The sequence below is a fragment of the Juglans regia genome, chromosome 7 (genome assembly GCF_001411555.2).
Source record: "Juglans regia cultivar Chandler chromosome 7, Walnut 2.0, whole genome shotgun sequence".
Lineage (NCBI taxonomy): Eukaryota > Viridiplantae > Streptophyta > Magnoliopsida > Fagales > Juglandaceae > Juglans > Juglans regia.
Window position 1 is genome coordinate 30,052,471 of NC_049907.1, and position 24,292 is coordinate 30,076,762.

Consider the following 24,292-nt stretch of genomic DNA (forward strand, 5'->3'; position numbering starts at 1 on the left):
CTTTTTTAATTACCCCTGCATGATGATGCTCATACTTCATCGATATGATACACCCAGCAGCCACGATGCATGCATATATATGTTAATCTTGAATTCGCTTTTGAATTTGGATTTGGATTTGGATTTAGCTTAATTTTCTGCATGCGCTTCAGTCACTGCATGCGCTTCAGTCACTGAATTTGGATTTAGCAATATTTCATGTAATGCCAACTAATTAAATCATGAATAATCTTTCATTTTAAATGATATTTAGAGGATCTTTATTCTTTATAATGGCACGAGACCGCTCTTTAATTGGATCTTGACAAAAAAAAAAAATTATATTTTTCATTCTGAACAGTGTACGTACAACATGGATTATATATGAACAGATAAAATTATCTTCTATATTCTGTTTGAATTTAATATCAAAGGTATTTTTACTGTTTATATATATATGTACATATGTTTTCATTGAAAAAAAAAAGAAAAGAAAAATCTAGGATGATCAGGATGAATGATGATAAATACGTACGTACTGAGCAGTTAGATCATGTATGTATTTGGAGTTCCGCTACACAGAAACTGGTGTGTTAGCAAATACACCACGTATAATATGATCTATTATAACTTAAAAAAATAAAAATACTAATCACATTTTAACATCATTGATGTAGAAAACTTTCATATCAATAGTGTGCTGAATGTATTAAAAATAAGATTTTTAAATAGATTTTCTCTTTCATAAATTTAATTTGAGAGTGACATATATGTCGGTTAAAAATGCACCTAGATAGCTAGCAAGATGATCATCCCAAACTATATATATATACATATAGAGCGGTGCTATTCTGACGTTTGAGTAGCACCGCTCCAAAGGATCGTTGGGTTAAATTGGTTTTTTTTTTTAAAATTTTTTATTCATATTTTTTGATTATTTTAAAATATTTTTAAAAAATATAAAAATATATCAATATATTAATAATCCTTTTTTTGAATGGATAAAATAATATTCTATATATATATATATATATAATATGGACTTATTAAATCGATCAAACGATCGAACGCCAATCCGAAGGCGGTGAGCCATATCATTAAATGCATGATGCATGACGTGATTTATTGCGCAAAGCAATGTCCCTATCGATCCGAGATAAGAACAAATAGTTTTTGGGTGGATGCATGGACCCGTGCGATGAATTTTTTTAGGCCTTTTTCAACTTTTCTTAAGAAAATTCTGAGTTTGGCAAACTAACAGAGAATATCTATATATATGATTGGCGCGCATTAATACACTTCTAGAAAGCTGCATGCAGGGGTCAATTGTTAGGTGTAAAAACTCTATTATATATATAGTCACAATATCTAAGTAACCTTAAACCAACCAATAAATAAAAAGCAATTAATGAAAAATAGAAGATTTTGTTGACCATGTGAAACTTATTTTGTAATTGCCAATCATGGCCGTACTGAGCAAGAGCACACCATTTGGAGCTATGTGTTAAAGCATAATATATATAATGTAGGTGTTGGTGCTTTGTGGGTCCGGAGCAAAAGTTGTAGTATATAGTTATTCCAATTTCCAAACCCAACTCCTATCCAATTCACTTTTCATAGATTTCCTAAGAAAAAGAAACCCAAGCTGTTCTCACCAAATACAATAAGGTCTAGTCATTGTGAAATATTATGCAAACACATATATTAACGATGTCAAATAAAATAAAAGCAACACAATCAAGCATACGATACACAAATATGTAGTTCGGCAAATTGCCAAGCGGAGTGTCAAGCGAAAAGCCAAATGAATATTGGCTTGAGCAGAGTGTCGAGCGAAGGGTCGAGCGAACACTAGGGTTTCTGTCTAGCTTGAGCGGAGTGTCAAGCTGGACTCTAGCGAACTCTCGGACTTGAGCTTCGTTGGAGCTGTATGTCGAGCAAACTTTGACTCGAGCCAACTGTCGAGCCAACTTTCAGCAACACTTTTTTCAGCTCCAAAATCAGTCTCCACATATACTTCAACAATCTCCCACTTGGAGACTGGGTCTCCATATGCTAGCCACTGTTTCCAGTCAAGCTCTATCATCTCTGTAGCTCACAGCTTCCGTCTTCAAGCCCAAAGACGCATTGAAGTCAAGCCCGACTTCAATCTTTCACATACGTCGCCCTTAGTCAGCACATCCATAGGGCGACTCACAACTCACACTGCACTAGGAGTATCTGGTCTCGAACCGATCTTGGTAACCTTGCCAATTTTCTTAGGCTTTCATGACGAACGACAAAGCCGACTCTCTTTGGCTTGCTCACATGTTTCGCGTGATCAAACCAACCTTTTTGCACTTTTGTATTTCTCTGCACATCACTGGACCCTGATGTTAAATACAAAGAGTTAGATCTTTTACCGTGCGCTAGGACCAGTGCACCCTTAGTGATCTTCCAAGCTCCTCCAGAGAACACTACTGCAAAACCGCTATCATCAAGCTGTCTCACAGAGATAAGATTTTTCTTCAGATCTGGAACATGTCTGACTTGCTGTAAAGTCCACACGCTCCTGTTTGGAAGTATGATATGCACATTACTCACTCCCACTACATCTAATGCCTCTCCATCAGCCACATACATCTTCTCAAAATCACCAACAACATAATTCTGTATGATTTCTTGATGTCTGGTGCTATGGAACGGAGACCCTGAACCCAACACCCAATCATCAATCGGACTGTGCATTGCAAGAAGTAAAGCATCATGAATTTCTTCTACCACTACGTTCACAACATCATCATCAGAACTTTCTTGATTCCTGCAGTTTCTCATGATGTGGTCTGGCTTGCCACAACTCCAACATGTGATCTGCTGCCCAGATCTCACTTGCTTTTCCCCTGCTCTTGGAGTTTGACCTATCATGTCCTCTGCCCCTATTGTCAACAATCAGGGCAGATCCAGAAGTCGAGGACTCACCCGAGTCTCTCATACATACCTCTTCAGCAAGTACCATGCACGTATGTCGTCGTAGTTCAGTTTCGTCTTGTCGGCTGAACTACTCACAACCATCCTCATGGCCTCCAAACTATTTGGCAACGATGCCAACAGAATCAACACTCTAATCTCACATATGTCGTAGAGCGCGCTCGAGCGAACAACTAAATGAACATTGACTCGAGCGGAGGGCCGAACAAACACTAGGGTTTCAGTCTCGAGCAGAGTGTGGAGCGGGACTCGAGCGAACTCTCGGACTTGAGATTCGCTCGAGTGGTATGTCGAGCCATGTCGAGCTAAATTTGGCTCGAGCCAACTGTCAAGTCAACTTTCAGCAAACACCTTTTTCAGCTCCAAAGCCAGTCTCCTCATATACCTTAACACTAATGGTTCATTAGCACTTGATCCTGATCTCTTTGCAATTGTTTTGTAAAGCAATGTATAAAGAGACTTCAAAATGATTGTTAGGTCCCATCGGGCTAGTTGACCCACACGAGGCCCGGTCAGATTAAATATCCTATATGCGAAAATGAGAGTAAGGGTCGGGCCACAAAAGGATCCATCTGACGTAGGCGAGAGCCAGCTCGTCAAGGAAAAAATAGTGAACGAAGACGGCCATTTAGCTGCACCTTGGCAAGGCACCACAGTATGAAGGGACACCTTGGCAATCGGCCGACATGCTTTGGCTGGCTAGGTTAGAGATCAGGTCATATCAGAATTGCTCCCATATCTCAAAATCAGAATGGGTTATCGCATTAAATGCGGGAAGTTGTCCTCTCAAGGGATGTGCTTGTGTCATGCCTCGCCAATTCGAAAAGCTAGATGGGTTACTGCATTAAATGCCACGACATGCTTCCGTAGAGATGAGAGTTGTCAGGTCACCTGGAGCAGTAGAAGTTACACCAATCTTTGAACGATACATATAGCCAAAAAAAGAAAGAGTGAGATAGGTACAGAATCTTTCCTAACTCTCTTTAGAACTCAATACATACAAAAAGACTAATTTAGGCATCGGAGTGGCAGTCATTACCATCGCCTGGGGCCATATATCTCCTTAAACAACTTGCAATTGAAGAGCTCGAGACGGGTGTGCGAAACACTTCGCCAAGAGTTGATGCCTATGTGAGAATGCTTTCCTATTAATTTGTTGCAATGTGCCTTTCATGTGCCAACGAGAACACGCTCTCAGGCGACCCGGGTCAAGGAGGCCACCGCAATATGTGAGCAAACAAGCGAAAGAATGGAGAGAAGGTTTGCAGAAAGGGAAGAGAGGCTTACAAGGGTGACATAAAAAATGGAAACCTTGCAAAGGGAAAATGAGGCCATGAGGTGTAGAGACACAGGACTTGACGAAGGTGTAGAGCTGAATTGCGAGGGGCAAAAGGAGAAGGGTTGCAGAGCGAAGGTGGTCCAGCTCCAAGAGATGATGAAGAAAATTGAAAATCGCACAATGATCTGCGCAACCTCATAGATAAGCATGAGGAGATGGCCAAGAAAATGATATTCCTAATAGAGGTGGGTAACAGCGAGGTCAATGGTGAATAGGTGTTGGCTAGGAAATGCTACGTTCAAGAGCTCAAAGACTGGGGGAAGGGGGGAAGGAAGTGAGAGTGGCAGAAACATTCTAGCCCAATAGAGCCCCCTCCCCCATGGTCACAACTCATTGAAAAGGGAATCGAAACATGGGATGGAGGAATGGCTAAAGCCAGGAGAAGGTGACAAACCTTTAGATTTGATAGTTTTAGATCAAGACTGACCTAGAACGATGGCACGAATTGGGACTCGAATGGATCTCGAGATCGGACAACAGTTAGAACAGCTCCTGATCGAACACTGGGACATATTCTCTTGGAGCCATGAGGCTATGCCCGACATCAATGCTAAAATGATAGAACACCATCTTTGCGTAGACCTTGAGGTCGAGAAAATTTGACAAAAACGAAGGAGTTGCAGCATGGATATGTACGCTGAGACTGCTGAGGTAGTTAAGTGCCTCCTAGCCATAGGTTTCATTTGAGAGGCCCATTATCCAGAGTGGCTCTCCAATGTCTTTTTGGTAAAGAAATACAACGGTATATAGAGAATATGCGTGGGCTTTACTGACCTAAACAAGGCATGCTCGGAAGACAACTTTCCCCTTTCTCGCATCGATCTGATAGCCCTCACCCTTCCGAGCTCCTTCCCAAACCTATTACAACGATCACGCTCCAAGTCCCGCTCCTCCCCCAATCCACTAGCTTCTAGAAAATACCTCTCCGACTTCTCCCACACATCCACCAGCTCTTGATGAGGACTGTCCAATTCGGCTCTTGATAGCAAAGGAGGGTGACCAACTCAGAACATGCAGCTTCCAACCTCTCCCTTTCAACCCCGCCGTCTCGATGACTTGCCTAGCTCTCTCCATGAAGGAATAAGAAGAATGAACTTGTTCCTCCAGCCAGGCTTGGCGATGAATGACCTAAGCTGCTAGTGAGCGAACCCCCTGCAGCATCCATAGGGCCGTTAGACAATATCCCAAGGAGGACACATTACGGGAGTGAGAGGACTTACTGTGGAAAGGAAGCACTCAAGGTCAGCCACGGTTTGACTCTTGGATTCTAAGAGTCCTTGGCTGGTGGGGAAGGCACCTAAGCGCCCTGTCAAAAAGGGCCTTGTAGCTCCGAAGAGCTAGGTCTACCATCGGCAAGACTAGGCAAAAGATTGCTCGCCCCTCCTAGGAGCCGACAGAGAAGTTGAGAAAATGAGCAAAGTAGAAACCATTCCCACCACAATCACGGGTCGACCCTCCATCCTTCCAATGTCAACCCTTGTGGTCTCACTAGGGAAGGATGCGAGATAAGGGGTCTTTTCAAAGGAAGGAGACTAGGAAACCTCCCCACTCTACAACGAGAGATTGGATAGAGAAAGGGGAAGGATCGTTTTCTCTGTGTGGGGATTGAGGCTCAAAGGATCGCCTGCGAGAGTTAACTGGGACCCCAGAGAAACATCTCCAGCCTCGCTCCCAGGAAGCATAAGCGAGACCGAAGAAGGGTGACAGCTATCACCTTAAAGCCACCGGAGAAGGAATGGTGAACAGGAGGGGAATATGCTTCTTCATCATCTCCCTGCACCTCTGCAGGATCATTTAGCAGCAATGGCATAACTTCTTCACAAATGACACCCCCTACAGGTGGACAATTTCGATTGAGATGGGAGCAAAAAACTCGGGGCCTAGTTAAGGGAGGAGGACAAGGGAGGGACTGGGCCTGCATTCAGGCACCGAGGGAGGATGGGATATGTGGTCGTGGTGAAGTAGAGCCCTCCTCTTGGCCAGCGATGGCGCTATCGGTGGGTGGCCTACCCCGAACCTTGTCAGAATCACGAGTGCCAGCGGCACAACGACTTAACACTGTACTAATTCTCCTCCCTCAGCGAAGGATTTCTGTCAAACGATTGAAGTTGGGCAACGAAGCCTGAACCGACCCATGGGCCCCGTGTGAGGAGGGAGTGTGCTCTTTAGACAACGTGGAACCACCTTTTGGATCGATGATGCTATGGCTAGGCGTTGGCATGCCATGGACTCCGAAGGATCACGAGCACCAACATGCTAGGGGCATACTTTCTGATCCAAAGGAACAAAGGCGGGCCTTTTTTTACTACGAGGCGAAGAAGTTTCCTCCACGCCAAAGGTAGGTTGGATGATAAATCGCAATCAGTCCAGGGAGACAAGGAAATGGTCTATATTCTCCTTGGTAAGGAGCGCGTTAGACCAAGTTGCCTCAAGATTCTCCGCAACTCACTAATAGACAAAATCTAAGGGACCCTTTTCCCTCCTAGAGAGGACCACGTTGAAGTCATGACTTTCTAGGAAGTGACCCTAGATGTCTCGAAATGGAAATTCATGATGGTTGGCTTTGTTTGCAGTATACTCTTAACCAAAACCATACACGAAGAAAAACTTCTTGTGTCAATCCTTGGCGTGGGAAAAGAGAGGCTCCAAACGAGTCATCTGGGAGCCCATCCACAAGTGAAAGTTGCATCGGTTCCCCTATAATGGCCAAATGCCATGAGTGTGGACGAACTCATGAGTCGTATGGTCTAGGTACTCATCACCTGTGGGCTCTAACACCAGGCGCCACTCCACATAGCAAGAAAGAAGACTGCTCCAAACTTCTTGTGTCAATCCTTGGCGCGGGAAAAGAGAGGCTCCGAACGAGTCATCTAGGAGCCAGTCCACAAGCGAAAGTTGCATCGGTTCCCCTATAATGGCCAAATTCCATGATTGTGGACGAACTCATGAGTCGTATGGTCTAGGTACTCATCACCTGTGGGCTCTAACACCAGGCGCCACTCCACATAGCAAGAAAGAAGAATGCTCCAAACGTTAGGAATAAATTGGGACGGAGCCAACCCCAAAAAGTTCCGGACCTCACAGACAGGGCGGCAGAAAGGGAGTCGTAACCCCATTGCAAACATGGTAACATACATGGATACATATAATCAAAAAAAGAAAGTGTGAGACAGGTACATACTATTTCCTAACTCTTTAAAATTCAAGACATACAAAAAGATTGACTTAGGCATCAGAGTGACGATCCCAACTGTCACCTTGGGCCATAGATCTCCTTAAATAACTTGTAGCTAAAGAGCTCGAGGCGGGTGTGTGAAATACGTTGCCAACAATGATTTGCTGGGGTGGGGACTTGTACATTAATGTAATTTGTTAATTTCAGCATTACTTAGAGAAGATATTGATTTTGAGACATGCACAAATTGATTTGTCCCAATCTTTAATGTGCTTTTGTCTATCTTTATTTTTGCGAGCCTTGAAAGGATATTGCAAGGCTGTAACATTTTTTTTGTTGATGGAAATAGACTTCATTTCATTTAATGAAATCGAAGTTACAGCTGTGACTAATCAATACAGGGAAAACTCAGATTACTAGCCAAACAACTCATTTGTTAGGGGCTCCCTCGTCTACAAATTTCTTTGTGACGGACATTGTCTTAACTTCTATAAACTCTCTCCTGACAACAGAGAATACGCTTTGTTAAAACAGAACTAAACAACCACTCTTTCATAAGGAAGAGAGGTACAAACATGCTCCGTCCTCCCAAGGAGGAGGAGTACAACCACACTCCTTCCTCCCAAGAAGGAGGAGCACAATCACTCACCTTCCTCCAAAGGACTGGGACACTACTGCTATGGACATCAAGTCCAATAGCCTATTTCTTTTTATTATTAAACAAAAACAAAAACAACAGACCTGCAAATACATAGAAAATACAAACACAAAGAAACACTGACAATGGGGCAGTAAAAAAATACGTGGGCCCAATCTAAAAAAAAAAAAAAAAAACCAGCCTGTTTGCAAGTGAGAGCTCAACCCTTAAGGTTTCATCCTATTCTTTAGCTGCCGCCCCATTTCTTCTTTCTTTTTCTTTCCCCTGCATCTTCCTCCTTTGCCCCGACCCCCTCCCTTCTTTCTTCTCCACTTGCCTCTTTCTCCTATTATGTGCTGCCGCCCAAGCCCCTTCGCACGAGCACCGCGAGTTTTCCCTCTACCTACGCACAAACACCGACTTCCTCCACCTACGAAAGCTCACTGCCCCCGCCCATATATATATACCCTAAACGCCGTTTTCTCTCTCGCCCAGACGCCGCATTGAAGCTCGGTCCACCGCTGCGCAGGCGGCCCATCCATTTCAGTAAAATGTGCATGCTTCTTGGTCCATTGCACAGGTGGCTCAACTCCACCCTGTTCGGTTTAGGTTGGGTCGAACTGCATGCCACCGTCCTCATTCATGGTGGTCTACTTAGGGTGGGATTTCAGGAGGCTCATGTTTACTTGAAGTTGTTGGCAGTATTGTGGGACGGTGGCTTTGCACGATGGATTGGTGGTGGTGGTCGCAGAAGCCTTGTAATTGGCAAGTTCATGGTGTTGTGCCTATGGAGGTGACTAGGGAGGATGAAAATTTGGTATCGGGATGGTGCAAAGAGGATCACCAGTGTTCCTCCTTTATTTGACCCAAGGCAAAGAACACACAAATCACAAAAATAAAACACAGACTTAAATAATGGACAGGAGGGAAGTGAGGGGGGAGGAGCCAAAGCTCCCACCTCCCTCAAGTTAGTTTCAGATTAGGTGAGTTTTTAGAGAGAAGTTGGAGTTTCTCTCTAGTTTCCACTCTTCACTCTTTGGCTTTGGTTTTGATTTTTCAAGGCTGTAACTATAGTAGGGAGGCAGTTGAGAATATTAAATAACTAATATTGCTCAAATTTTAAAGCTTTTGGGAGGTTGGCTAATGAGCCAATGGTGCTTAGGTGAAGAGGGTGGTGGTCAGATGAGGTAGTAGCGGGTAAATGTGACATAATTGTGTTGACCAAAAGCGTTCTCCATTGGGCATTATTGCCAACTGATCCCCAATCTATATATCTTGAATGTTAGCTCTCTACCTTACCCCATATTTATCTAAAAGTAAATACTTCATGTTGTTGACTTTTTTTTTACCCACCCAACATCTTTCCAAATTAATTCCATTTATTTCAAGGTTAGGTCCTCTCTTCATGGGGGTCAATGCCATTTGCATCACTCGCATGCGTTAACATTGAAGCCTTGATCAGTTTTTATTGATACAAGTTTATATTAATATGTCTTCCTATAAAATGAAAGAAAAGATAAAAGGATTAAAAATTAGTTCTTTTACAACAAATCTATTTTCAATAAACCTATATTACAGAATCATGTTAACCCCTAAAACTCCATGTCTCATTCATATTTCTATGTTTCTTTTTCTTTGCTCCCACTGATTGAATTCAAGAGCCAAAAAGGTAATATTTTCTTCTTCTTGTTTTCGTTTTATCAGTTTGGATATTGTGAAAGGTTGCTATTTCTGGAATTTTCTTTTCTTTTTTTGGGTTATTTTGATGAACATGTTGATAGTTTTGGATCTTTTCATTTTTTAAATTTGTGAAGATTCTGCTTAATTCTTTAATCTTGGGTTAAAGAATTTGGATGCCAATTTTATCATATTGCTCTCTGTTTTTACTCAGCGTTTGGCAATGTTTATTGTTGTTGTTGTTTTTTTAATCAAAAGTATCTTTTAATTTTGTCAATATTCTTTTCTTTCTTAGGAATCATTCATTTTGTCTATTATTAGTTCTAGAATAATGTCTTCATGTTTTGATAAAACATTAAAGGGTTTGTTTGGAAATAGATCTTATTTTAAAATTTTCATGTCATCTCCTTCCGAAATATAATTCAAATACAAATATTTTCAAACTAATCATTATAACTTTTTCAAATTAATTCTTACAACTTTTTTAAACTTTCAAACAAAAAATAAAAAATAATTCAACTTTTTCAAACTTCTAAATAAAAATAATATTATAAAACTATATTCTAATAATATTTTAATTTTATAATATTTTTATTTAAATTCTTCTCTCACGTTTCTAAAAAATTCTAAAAATACTCAACTCAAATTATCTCACAACTATTTACACATTATCTTATTACTATTCACAAAATTCTCATATCATCTCACTCCTCAAACCAGTTCTAATAGTTTTATCACGTATACAATTGATTTTTAATATTGCTAATTTGGGAATCAAATAATAAAATTGGTTTTACAACAAATCTATTTTCAATAAAACTATATTACAAAATAAATATGATTTTATTTTTTCATTTTATTTTCCCGCCAAGCGACTAGCGAGGGGGCTCTATATGGCAAGCATTTTTATTTTTGGAAGTACAGAGAGAGTACAGACGAGATAAGAGTCATTCTTTGTATTTTGCTCCAAACATTTATATGAATGCTCGAACAGTAGTACTCCTTTGATTTTTGAATTCATCTTTAACCCCTAAAACTCCCTCTCTCTCTCTCTCTCTCTCTCTCTAGGGTTCTTTCTTTGCTCCCACTGGTTGAATTAAAGAGCCAAAAAGGTACACTTTTCTTCTTCCTCTTCTTGTTTTCGTTTTATCAGTTTGGATGTTGTGAAAGGTTGCTACACTCTTCCTTCCAAAATTTCCTTTTTTTTTTAAGGTTATTTTGATGAACATGTTGAGATTTTCACATAGTTTTGGATACTTTCGTTTCTTAAACTTGTGAATATTTTGCTTATTCTTTAGGACTTGTTTGGATAGTGAGAAAAAATGATATGGTTTTAGATGAATTGAATAAAATATTAATATTATTTTAAAATTTGAAAAAGTTGAATTGTTTATTATATTTTGTACAAAAATTTAAAAAAATTATAATATTGAGGTGAGATAAAACTATCTCTATATTCAAACAGGATCCTTAATCTCTGGTTTAAGAATTTGGATGCCAATTTCTATCAGATTGCACTCTGTTTACTCTTCTTTTGTATGCCCTTCCCCAGCGTTTGGCAATATTTCTTCTTGTTTTTATAACTATGCTATATTACACCTAAAGAAGGGAAATCAAACATATATATATCCTAAGGCGATTATTAATTGCGAGTTTTCAGATTCTCAATCTTGAAGTTTTTAATTATTGTTTGTTTTAGATTTTGTATTTGCAAGTAGGTATTAAAAACATGTCCTCCGTTACACTGATATGACAAGATGTAATTTGTAAAAGAAGTTTAAAATTAAATTTTCTTTCAAACTAAATCTTATCGTATCGGTGGTAGGAGGATATGTATTCTATATCAGCTTATAAATATAAAATTTATATTTTTTCGTAACACAATTATATAGACTATATAAGAAGTTTATTTAAAATAGAAGTATTGTGACTATAAAGAGATTACACAAAAAATAAATTTACAAACTGACATAACTTTATGTGATATTTTATGTGACAACTTTATAAAATTGCTTTTACTTTTAAGAATGTCATATTTAGCAAAAGGAAGTTACCAATAAAACAAGTAAAATGATAAATATACAATTATTTTTATTAGTCTCTGTTAAATTGACGGCATTTTTTAGGTTAGAGTCTCATGGTAAAAACACAACACTTACAATTTTTTTGCAACTCTGCTTTAAATTGAAGTCGTTTGTGTAAAACAATTGTGTTTTACAATATAAAAATGTCGTCAATTTTAAAAAGGATTATAAAAAAGTTGTATAAAATTATTGTCTATTTCGTTTTTCGTATCTTTATCACCACTACTCATAATTACACCATGACATTAAATCCCGTTTGAATATCTCCATTTGAATAGTAAAATGAAGTGAGATGGTTTAAATAAAAATTAAAAATTAAATAAATATTATTAAAATATTATTTTTTAATATTATTATTATTTTAAAATTTAAAAAGATTGAATTGTTTATTATATTTTATATGAAAATTTAGAAAAGTTATAATATGAGATGAGATGAGATGAAACTGTTTCTGTATCTAAACAGTCCCGTTTGGATATAAAAACACTCTCAACTTATCTCATCTCATCATTACAACATTTTCAAATTTCTATATAAAATTTAATAAATAATTTAAGTTTTTCAAATCTTAAAACAATAATAATAATAATATTTTAATAATATTATATTTAATTTATTTAAAATTATCTCATCTCGTCTTATCTTATCTCACTATTCAAACGAGCGTTAATCTTCCGGTCAAAACAACACAATGAAGTTTTAAAATTGTGGTAAGTTAGGATGCCAATAGTGATTTAAAAGTCTACACTACACAGAAAAGACGAAGAAATACAAACCTTTTTCTAAAATATTATATATATATATATATATATATAAGAAATCTTATAAAGAAAGGAAATTCTATGGTCAAAATAGAACCTTTTCTTTCCTTTATAAGATAAGTAATTAATTAATGTTTGTCACATAATAATACACCATTAATTAAAAATATTAGTTATTAAGGTTTAAATCAACAATTGTTTTTGGGTTTATTTATTTATTTATTTATTTCCTAAGGTAGCCTCAAGGGTGTTTATTAAATAGGAGACTTTTAAGGGGGGTTTGAGGGCAAAGGCTGCTGCTTACCATGATTTAGCCGGCCTGCCAATGTTTTCTCTGTTATATGCCCCCATAAACTCATATTTTAGTTTGTAGAATTATAAGAGATTTTATATTTTGATTCTTAAATAACAAAAGTTGACATTCATATTTTACCTTCAAAATTACCAAATAAAATTATGACTTGCAACCCTTCGTTAAGATTCGACCTTTAAAAATTATATCGCCCTACTTATTTTTCATCCATTTTAATTTTCTAATTATTAGCTTTTAATAGTTTGAGAAACAAAATATATATAAAACTACTAATAATTTGAGTGGGCAAAGTGTGCTTTTTTATTAATTGATGTGAAATTATCACTTGTCTCAAAAGCTTAAGCTGATAGAAAGAGGTAGATTTTATTATTTATTTTATATTTTAACACTCCCCTCACGATTAGACTAAACTCCCCATCAATAGGTAATATGTGGGATATTTAATTTTTTTTTTAAATGTGATATCATATGAAATTATCACTTGTCACAAAAATTTAAATTGAAAGAGGCAGATTTTATTATTTATTTTATATCTTAATAACTGCTAAGTTGAGAGAAAAACAAATGAAAAAGAGTAAAGTTTTTTTAAATTTTGTGATAAATGGCTGATGGTAAGATGATTTGTTTTATTTTTTGGGAAATACATTTGGAAGTTTTCTGTGCTTTTGCTTATTTTGACTCTATCAGTACTCCAACTTTTAATTTAAAAATTATAGACGAAAAATTGTTTCTGTGGACGCCTTTTTGTGTGTTCATGTGTCTTTTTGTCCGTGCGCATGGATTATGCGCGTTTAGCATTTTTTCATAAAGAATTTGATTAACATCTTTGATTTAAATTTAATCCAAGAGTTTTAAATCTCGGTTTTCCTCTTTAAGAAAGAAAAATTATATTTTCAAACCGGTCTGTAGAATATACTTAATAAAATACTTACATGATATAATTTGATTTAGAAAATAATTTTTAAATTTTGAATTTTATGGATCAAATTTTACTATTTAATTGATGTAGATGGTGTGCGCTCTACACATAACTCTTTTAGACATTGGGATAATTATAATTTCTCTCAATGAACATCTCCACCATAATTGTCATCAACATTCTAAATTTTGAATTTACAAAACTCGAATTCTAAATGAAGTTCTAATGTCATCTATCTCTTCTACATTTATTTAAATATATATATATATATATAGAAGAAAATTACTATCCATTTCATTGAAGGCTTTAGATTTTTTTAAATATATTACCAGGTTATATATATAAATATATATATATATATATATTTATACATATTTCCATTAAACTCAATGGTGATTTCATTACATTAATAATAATGGAGTGGAAAGGCATTTGAATAAATTCTCCTGAGTTGTTGATTGTGGCGTGGTTACATACATCCCTTGATTCATACTTTTCATCCTTTGAATGCGCAAATCATGTGTTAGCCTATATTACTTTTAAATACCCTTCTTTTTTATTTTATTTAGTAATAGACTTGGCTTGGAACTGAAGTTCATGATTTCATTTTCTCATAAATAATATAATGGTAGTTGGGACGTTGTCCATTGCTGACTTGAAATTCTATGCTTTATTTTCTGGTTTGAATAATATTCCATGTTGAAGCTTCTTTGTTTAGATTACTGATTTTACGTTCTTTGAACTTTTGACTTGGTAGCCAGAAACTGTCATGGCTCTTCTAATCTAACTAATTAGGGAGATATTGTTCTTCAGAGTGAATTTTGTCATCCGTAATTACACTGGCTAATGTGTTGTAATTTAAGTGATTTTTCGTTTAAATGATTGATATGTTGAAGCTACTTAAAATGCGTCACATCAATCGACATGATTAAAGGTGATAGAATTAAATATGAAAAATAATATTATTCAAGCACTCTCAATGAATTATTTATCTTATTTTTTACAATATATTATTAATTTTTTTTATTTTTTATATTAATTTTTACAATATATCGTACATCAATTTAAATATTATATTTTTTAATATATTTTATTCATTTCAAATAAAATAAAAAATAAAAATAGATAAATAAATAAAAAAAAGAATAAAAAGTAAAGAGAAAAATGAATTAAATATTTATATAAGTGTAAATAGTATTCTATATACGTAGAGATGGTACTGTAATAAACTGGATATTAATTATAAAATTCATAATCTATTAGATGGGCTACATTAAACTATTTTCTTCAAATTTTACAACATGAATTTTATATAATCCTCATTGTCAATATATTTGCTTCGACTTGATTACTTTAATATTTTTAGACCTAGTCATCTCTTTTGTGCTATCTTATTTTAAACACAGTTGGATCTTCCTTTTGTTAGTTTCTTTTTCTCTTGATTACACACGCTATTTCTATTTATTGACTTCTCTATTTGGAACCATTCTCAATGCTTGCCGGTCTTTTCAGGTTTCCTACCTTTTCTACTCCCTAGCTCTTTCTCTCTCTGACTTTCTAAAGAATTTCATTTTTGAGTAATCCTATATAGTCGTAGAGTGTATAAGTATTGTATACTCATTTTAAAAAAAAAGATCTATTATTAAAAAATTAATTTTTTTAAATAAATTTCGTATATATTCACTTTTTTCAAAATAATAGTACGACACTTACACATTTACGACCACAACTATCATTTTTCTTCGTTCTTTTTGCTTGCCCTTAACATGTAACGGTTAATCCAATGATACAGTGGCAATGACTGAAAACTCCAACAGAAGGAGCTTCACTAGAAAACCAAGTTCTGGGGTTATTGTGAAGAGCGACTCTCCTTTGTCCTCCAAGAAAATGAATAGCATTGATCGTAGAGAAGGACATGCTAGAATATCTTCAACTGGCACTCACAACAAACCCATTAGATCACGCATTGAAAAGATGGGTCCTATCTGTAAATCCAGAAAGGAGGCTGCTGCTGCTCCTTTTCTCCAATGTTCTGTAGAAGAGGATATTGATCTTGATAAACAGTTGGCCAAGGAAATTTGCTATGATGGTAGGGAGTGTATGTGGTTGTCTTCAGATTGCACAACCCCTTGGTCAGTTTTTGAGGAGAATAGGCTATTTTCTCCATGTTCAACTCTTGAGAATCCCATCCCAGATGCAGAGAAGACTTCCAAGAATGATTTGAATGGAGGGGAGGTAGTTACATGGCTACTGAGCTCAAGTACTCTGAGCGATGCAGATGAAAGCTGTTCTGAGAATGTTGAATGGCAGTCCTGTGAGGAACCCAAAAGTTGTGACAACTCTTCAACTCCTCCTAGCAGCATGCCCGATGAATCTTCTCAAATTTTCTACCCGAACAGAACGGGTTTCCCGGCCTCTTTGGTAAATCTTGATGGTGAAGATTCTGACTTGATTTCAGATAAAACTCTGGAGTTGGTTTACTTGCAACCTGATTTTCCTAGCCCATCTTACAAGAGCAGTTTGCTTTCAACAGAAGATTTCAATAGCACTTTAACCGAGCATGTTTCTGAAGCTAGTTTGGAAGATTTCAATTCTGATGAACCAATTTTCTGGCCCTTTGAACGGGAATTCGATTGGAGATCTCAGGAGCCTTGGATTTGGTTTTCTACTTCGCCTCGAAAGGACATCATATCTCCTTCCAAATCTGTTGGAGTAAAACTGCATGCCAAAAAGGTTGAACCTAGAGGTTGTAGGAGAAGGCTTGAATTCAGCTCAAAACGATCAGCTTCAAAGACACTAGAGTTGGAGCAACAAGACAGCTCCAACGATGTCCGCAGGATCAAAACTGTGCCTTCAAGATTGAGCAAAACAACCAAAAACACCATGAAAATTGTGCCCTTAGAAATGGAAGATAGCATTCTAAAACCAAAAAAAGATTGTTTTGAATCAAACGATAAGCTACCGATTGAAAAGGAAGACTTTGTGTTGGATGAAGAACTTCCAATTGAGAAGCTGTTGGGTCTTGATGAATTCGACGGGCATGAGGGAGTTGATTCAGGATTTGATGGAGATGTTTTCTCATTGGATGAGTCGCTCTGTTAGATCAAACTCGGTTTTCTTCTGACTGAGACAGAAGACAGGACCAGGGTGTGAAAATTTTGTTAGAGGATATGCGCTGTTTTTGCTTACAGATTTTTGTCATAGAGAGATACATCCTTTTATGGGAAAGTTTCATAATATTAGACAGATATACAAACATGATATAGGAACAAGGAGATCAAATGGTGATGCAGGTTCTGTTTCTTGAATTTACTAGTCTCATCTTACTTTTCCTGGAAAGTTTACATGTTTGGTGCATGCTTTCCACAGGAGGTGGGTTTTTTCTGTTCTATTAACGGAAGTCCAATTGCTGAATTTTTCTGCCCAAGTTTGACAAAAAGTTATATATATGTACATATATACATATATATATATATATATATATATATTTTTTTTTTGAAACAGACAGAAAGTTATCTTTATCTATTTATATTGTTTCCAAAATTCCTCCCAAGTTTTTTCTTTAAACATTTTGTCCTACTTATTTATGCACCATAAGGCTTATGTTGAATGCATATTTGTCGCTTAAAAAAAAAGTGGGAACCACTATTAAAATGTGAGTTTTTTTTATGTGAGTTTCAAATTTATTTTTTTTTTTTTAAGAAGTCTGACACTTGCACGTTCTAGAATCGTATAAATGATTTTTCTTACAAGCTTGAGATATCATATTGATGTTCATATTAAAACTGAGGATCTATGGGAGTGGCGATTTACGGGTTTGTATGGTGACCCAGAGGTCTCCAATAGATCTTCTACTTGGAATCTCACTAGAACCCTTAATTTTATTGAGCAAATTCCTTGGCTGTTAGGGGGCGATTTTAATGAAGTTTTGCACTTATATGAAAAGCGTGGTGGAAGATCTCGATCTATTACTCAGATTGGGGCTTTTAGGGAGGTGTTAACAGACTGTAATCTGTGAGATTTGGGTTTTAGAGTACCAAGATTTACATGGTGGAATGGCAGGGAAGGTGATGGTAATATTTCGGAGTGTCTTGACAATTATTTGGGGAATTCTCTTTTCTGTTGTTTGTTCCTGCAAGCTGTGGTTTTGCATGGAACTGTTGCATACTTAGACCATTTGCCTGTGATGTTTGAGTCTTTTTGTTGTCGGGATAGGCCACTTATGAAGAAACAATTTCGTCTTGAGGCCATGTGGGTGGGAGAGGAGAGGTGTGAACAAATTATAAACCAAATTTGGAGAAACAGGGGTGCTACTTTTGGGATGGAGGAGGTTCTCAATCTTATTAAGGGTTGTGGTGAAGAATTGACAAGCTGGAATAGAGTCTCGTTTGGCCAGGTTAGGAGGAAACTCAATGAAGCTCGTAATGAGCTTGAGAAATTGCAGCTCCTGAACTCTTGTCATCCCGTTCTTGGTGGTCTTAGTATGGCTAGAAAGGAAGTTCAGTTATGGCTTGAAAGAGAGGAGGTTATATGGCGTCAACAATCTCGTGTACAGTGGTTAAAAGAGGGGGATCAAAATACCTGCTACTTTCATTCAAAGGTGTCCTTCAGGAAGCGAAGGAATGTTATACGGAGTCTTAAGGATGATGGTGGCACATGGCATGAGGATGGACAACGGGATAAGCTGGTTGTTGATTATTTTAAGAACCTCTTTACTACTTCGGCATCAGGGGATCATGAGGTTGTATTGAGTCTTGTTGACAGAAGAGTAACGGTAGAAATGAATGCTGAGCTAAAAAAGCCATTTGTCATGGCTGAAGTGACAACAACTTTGAATCAAATGCACCCTACCAAGGCACCAGGACCCGACGGCATGTCTGCTTTGTTTTTCCAGTCCTACTGGCACATTGTAGGAGACTCCATCATAACTGCTATGTTGGACTCGCTTAATGCTGGTAAGTTGCCCTCTCAACTCAATCATACACTCATTAGTTTGATCCCCAAAAAGAAAACATGCGAGCTTGTTTATGATTTTTGCCCTATAAGCTTGTGCAATGTGATTTACAAGCTGGTTTCTAAGGTCATTGTGAATAAAATGAAGGGTTTTTTACCTGCCATAATTTCTGAATCACAGTGTGCAGTTGTGGGGGTCAGTTGATTAGTGATAATGTGTTGACAGCCTATGAACTAGTGAATTTCCTACGGAATAAAAGGATTGGGAAGAAAGGGTATATGTCTATTAAGTTAGACATGAGCAAGGCGTATGATAGAGTTGAATGGAGTTTTCTAGAAAAATTTATGCTCAGATTGGGTTTTGCAACCAATTTTGTTAACCTTATCATGGAGTGTATTAAAACTGTTAATTTTTCAGTTTTAATTAATGAGACTGCACAAGGGGATCCTCTTTCCCCTTACCTTTTTTTCTTTTGCACTGAAGGTTTAATAGCTTTGTTAAGGGAAGCTGAGGTGAACAGGACTCTGATTGGCGTTAAAATTTGTAGAGGGGCACCAATGGTTACTCATCTCCTATTTGTCGATGACAGTATTCTCTTTTGTCGTGCCGATGCTGCCACAACCAGTTTTATTCAGGGCCTTTTGGATAAATATGAACTAGCTTCAGGGCAAATGATAAACAAAAGCAAAACAACCATGGTTTTTTCCAAGAATGTGGATGCTATTCAACAACATGAGCTGCTGCAGTCAATGTTTTGAATACCATACCGGAAGTTGTACCGATCAAGGCACTTGAACGAAATATTTCGGTACCGGTACCATTTCGTGTACCGTTCTGGAATAATATTTCGGTAACGATAACGTTTCGGTACATGTACCGTACTGGTACCGTTTTGAAATAATTTAAACCTGAATAAATTATATATATACAAGCATTAACTATATTTTAAAATAACAACAAAATAAGTCATAAACTCAATACTTCTCAATACAAGTCTTAAGTTTTAAGTTACAACTAACATAAAGTTATAAACACCAACATTATCATGATAAAATCATTAACGTCACTACTTCATCAAAGATACCCATCCTCATAAAAAAGACAATAAGGATCAGAATTCAACATGTTAATCAAAATATTTTCATTAACGTCATCAACATCAACACCAACATTATTATTGTCTTCCTCATTTAGTGAGGTTAATGGCTCTTCAATACTTGCCTAATCCAAATCTTATCCATCAAGAAGCTCAAATTCTTCATCCACCCATTCTTCTATCAAATCAATGTTTTCGATCTAAAGCATCTCTTCCCTTTTTTATGCTCCTGTCAAAATAAAATCAAACATAAGTGAAAATGTTATATATTTTTCAACAGTGAAAACATTAGTATTAAAAAAATTTACCTCTCTCTCAGCTTCAAGTTATAACGAACAAATATCTTATCTAAATGTTTATGCACTAATCTATTTCTCTTCTATTTCTCTTCTTCGAATGAATAAAATCAAATGTGCTCCAGTTTCTCTCACATCGAGTTGCACTACAACATTAACTTAGTACTCGAACAACAAACCTTTGAAGCGTTGGAACCTCGCAACCAAATTGGGTCCACCATGCAACTATAACAATAATGTAATTATAAATTATTAATTAAATACAAGTAAACATAAAATAAAATAAAATTTAAAGTACAAGGTCACACTATTTAACAAATAATATTGAAAAATGATAATATCTGGATTAATCTTATCACGTTGGTGGATTTATAAAGAATGTCCAAACTCACCTACTGCATTCTTATACAAGTCAAGTTCTGCAATGGTCTTGTCTTGATTATTAGGATCAAGTTTCATTCTCATAACACAGCTATTGAAGCCTCTTACAACATCATTTTTATTTTTAAAATTGGGGCTATAGTAAATTTCAGGGTTAAGAAAACAACCCGCCGCATGTAATGGAGTGTAAAGCTGCCTATCTCATCTAGAATCAATGATCCCTATGAATGGACTGAATAAACTAACTTTGTTATTGCATCTTGCTTTTATGTTCTCTTTGGCTCTTTCTATTGCATCATACAAGTATCTCATTGCAGGCTTCTCATCCCCGTCAACAAGTCGTAGAACACGAACCAAAGGCTTTTACTAACTTTAACAATAAATTGACATTGAGCCAAAAATTCTTTATCTTCTAAAACGATCTTAACTATCTCATTCCCCATGCTGCTATTAGAATGACTTGATGTAATCCATTTATCACAAGTCAACATTTGTCTGAGTTCTTTCTTAAACAAGAGCAAGAATTGGATACTTACAAAATTTGTCGCAAAGCTTGTAACTGCAGGACGACACAAATCATGACCTTGGTAAATTCTTTTCTCATCAATGCCAAAACCCAACCATGGTTATATATGAACTTTGTTATCTTTTTTGCATTTTTTATGGTATCATCAATAAGGAAAAAATATCTTGGATCAGAAAAATTCTCCAACATTAAGTCTATGCAATGAGCTGCACATGGGGACCAGTAGAAAAAGACATACTTCTGTTGTAACTTTTTTCCTGCAACTTTATAACTTGCATCATTGTCCGTTATGAACTGCACAAGATTCTCAGCTCCAATTTCTTGAACAACCTCATCAAAGATATTAAACAATGTTTCAGCATCTTTTCTAAGGCCAGATGTATCAACAGACTTCAAGAATATTGTACCTTTCGGACAATAAACTAGAAAGTTGATTATTGATTGTTGCTTCTGGTTTGTCCAACTATCTGCCATTAGTGAACAACCGGTCTCATTCCAAGCCTTCTTAATTTGTTGTAAATAATCTTGAACCTCATCTACAACCATCTTTAACAAATTTCCTCTCAACTCATATAAAGATGTGCCTTTGAATCCTGGCTCGATGACAGTCATGGCATCGATAACTAGTTGATAAAACTTAGATTGAGCCGCATTGAAAGGCAGATTAGCATCATACCACCAGCGTGCTATAGCCATCTTTGTTTTTACAATCATCTCATTTGAACACATATAACTCTTAATTGAAGGTTGGGCTCCAGGAGTTGTTCTTGGAGCAAAAAATCTACTCAATCCCCCCACTGACTTTCCAGTTCCAGATTCTTTCGACTTCCCCTTACCTTTTGAAAGCTGAGATTGTCCCTCCATACTATTACTATCATCAATATCATCAGATGTTAAATCTATATCGCCTCCAATCTCTGACCTTATTCTTCTTTTCTTCTCTTTGTTTTTTTTCATTTCATCAAGCAACTCCTTCATTTGCCACTTTACATATTCAGACACATTTTTACATGTTTCTATATCGCCTGAAATTCTAGCTAGATGATACTTCAACCGAGTGATCCCACCACCTCTAATTACTTTATTACAATATAAACATTCAGTATTATTTCTTGCCCCTGGCACAACACGTGCATGGGCCCATGTTGGATCTTCTGATCTTACAAGAGCAAGTGTTGGAGTTGAAGTCATACCACCGGTTGATTGACAACTAGATATTTTTAACTATTAAAGTAAAAAAAACTAACACTTATAAGTAAGCCATTAAGAAGAAACTCATCAAATCCAAACATGATTAGCTTTAAAAAAACAACAGGCATATATGCATCCTAGAATCGAATAGGGTTCTTAAAAATTAGAACTACTTAGTTTAGCATTCTCTTTTGGATAAAGAACTATTTTTTAGTAAAATTGGATTAAAGCTACTGAACTGATCAGAGATTCAAACATCTATAAAAATACAAACAAACACTATAACAATATAATCTAAAACATATATAAAAATATAATCTAAATCTTCAATAAAAATATAATCAAACACTATAACAATATAATCTAAAACATCTATAAAAATAAAAACAAACACTATAAAAATATAATCTAAAACATCTATAAAAATACAAACAAACACTATAACAATATAATCTAAAACATCTATAAAAATTTAAAATACAAACAAACACTATAAAAATATAATCTAAAACATCTACAAAAATACAAATAAACACTATAACAATATAATCTAAAACATCTATGAAAATATATAAAAAAAAAAACTATAACAATATAATCTAAAACATCTATAAAAATACAAACAAATACTATAACAATATAATCTAAAACATTTATAAAAATGCAATTCCGATTTATTTATTAAAAAAAAGTTAAAAAAAAATAATAAAATTAACAAAAAAAATACCGATTGAGAATCCGAGATGATGGCAGATGGCGACAGGGCGACGAGACGGAGGAGACGACTGCTGGTGGAGTTGACGAACTTCTGGCTGGCCGTCTGGAACTCGAGTGCTGCTGCCGTGCTACGTGCTGCCGCTTGGAAGTGGAAGTGAAATGAAAATGAGAAAGTGAAACTGAAAAGAGAGAAGAGAGAAGCAATATGTGATTCTGCAAAACCTAATGTTAAGTGAAATTCCAAAATTGCCCCTAAGTTTTTAATAAAATTTCAAAAATGCCATCAAATGGAAGCTGTTGAGTCTTGTATCGGCCGAAATATATGTTTCGGCCAAAACATAAAATACCGGCTGGTAGGGGTGTAAATTCAAACCGAAAAATCGGAAAATCGGACTGGACCGGACCGAACCGGACCGGTTTTGAACCGGAACCGGTTTTTAAAATGTAAAAACCAGTCGGTTCCGGTCCGGTTCCAGTTTTGGGATTTTTTGGACCGGACCGGACCGGTTGATTAAAAAAAATAAAAAATAATATTTTTATATATAATTTTTATACAAAATATTTTATATATATTAAATATTAATATATATAAGTTTTATATATAATGTATAATTATAAATTTTTATGTGAAATTTTATATATAACATATATATTCATATATGAAATAATTTCTTATTATAATTTATAAATTATTACATAAAATGTTAATACTAAATCACTAAAAGTTTATAACTAATACTAATATATAACTTATAACTATACCAATAGTCTAATATTAATACTATTATATAGTCTAATATATTAATAAAAGTATAAAACATTTTTTTTTAAATCAATTTTTTTTTTTTATAAACAAATTTTTAATGATAAATTGTAAAATTTACATTTTAAAAAAATCGGAAAACCGGACCGGACCGGACTAGAAACTGGTAAAACCGGAAGTACCGGTTTAGGAGGGTAACCGGTAATCGGTTTTGAAAAATACAAAACCGGTACATACCGATTCGGTCCTAGATTTTATCCAAAACCGGACCGGACCGGACCGGTTACACCCCTACAGGCCGGTACAGGATTGTACAGGCCAGTACACCCGATATTTCGACCGGTATGGAATCTGTATATTATCTGTGTCAGCCGAGTCGCTGGTACGGCTTATACCGGCCGTACTGGCCGGTACGGTATGGTACCAAAAACAGTGGCTGCAGTTATGGGGTGTGCACGCTTTCCAGCAATATGATAGATACCTCGGTTTGCCAAATTTTGTAGGAAGATCTAAAGCT

At 36.1% G+C, this 24,292-nt stretch overlaps 2 protein-coding genes across 2 annotated transcripts; one reads left to right on the top strand and one right to left on the bottom strand.

Annotated features, from left to right (window-relative positions):
- Positions 1-10,842: 10,842 nt before the first annotated feature.
- On the top strand, positions 10,843-17,246 carry LOC108979679. Its single transcript, XM_018950397.2, has 2 exons — positions 10,843-10,886; positions 15,644-17,246. Exon 2 carries the CDS (start codon positions 15,649-15,651, stop codon positions 16,951-16,953), a length of 1,305 nt encoding a protein of 434 aa, XP_018805942.1. The 5' UTR covers positions 10,843-10,886; positions 15,644-15,648; the 3' UTR covers positions 16,954-17,246.
- Positions 17,247-20,886: 3,640 nt separating this feature from the next.
- LOC108979553 lies at positions 20,887-22,295 on the bottom strand. Its single transcript, XM_018950254.1, has 2 exons — positions 21,343-22,295; positions 20,887-21,022 (listed from the first exon to the last, which is right to left on the bottom strand). Exons 1-2 carry the CDS (start codon positions 22,293-22,295, stop codon positions 20,887-20,889), a joined length of 1,089 nt encoding a protein of 362 aa, XP_018805799.1.
- Positions 22,296-24,292: the final 1,997 nt, after the last annotated feature.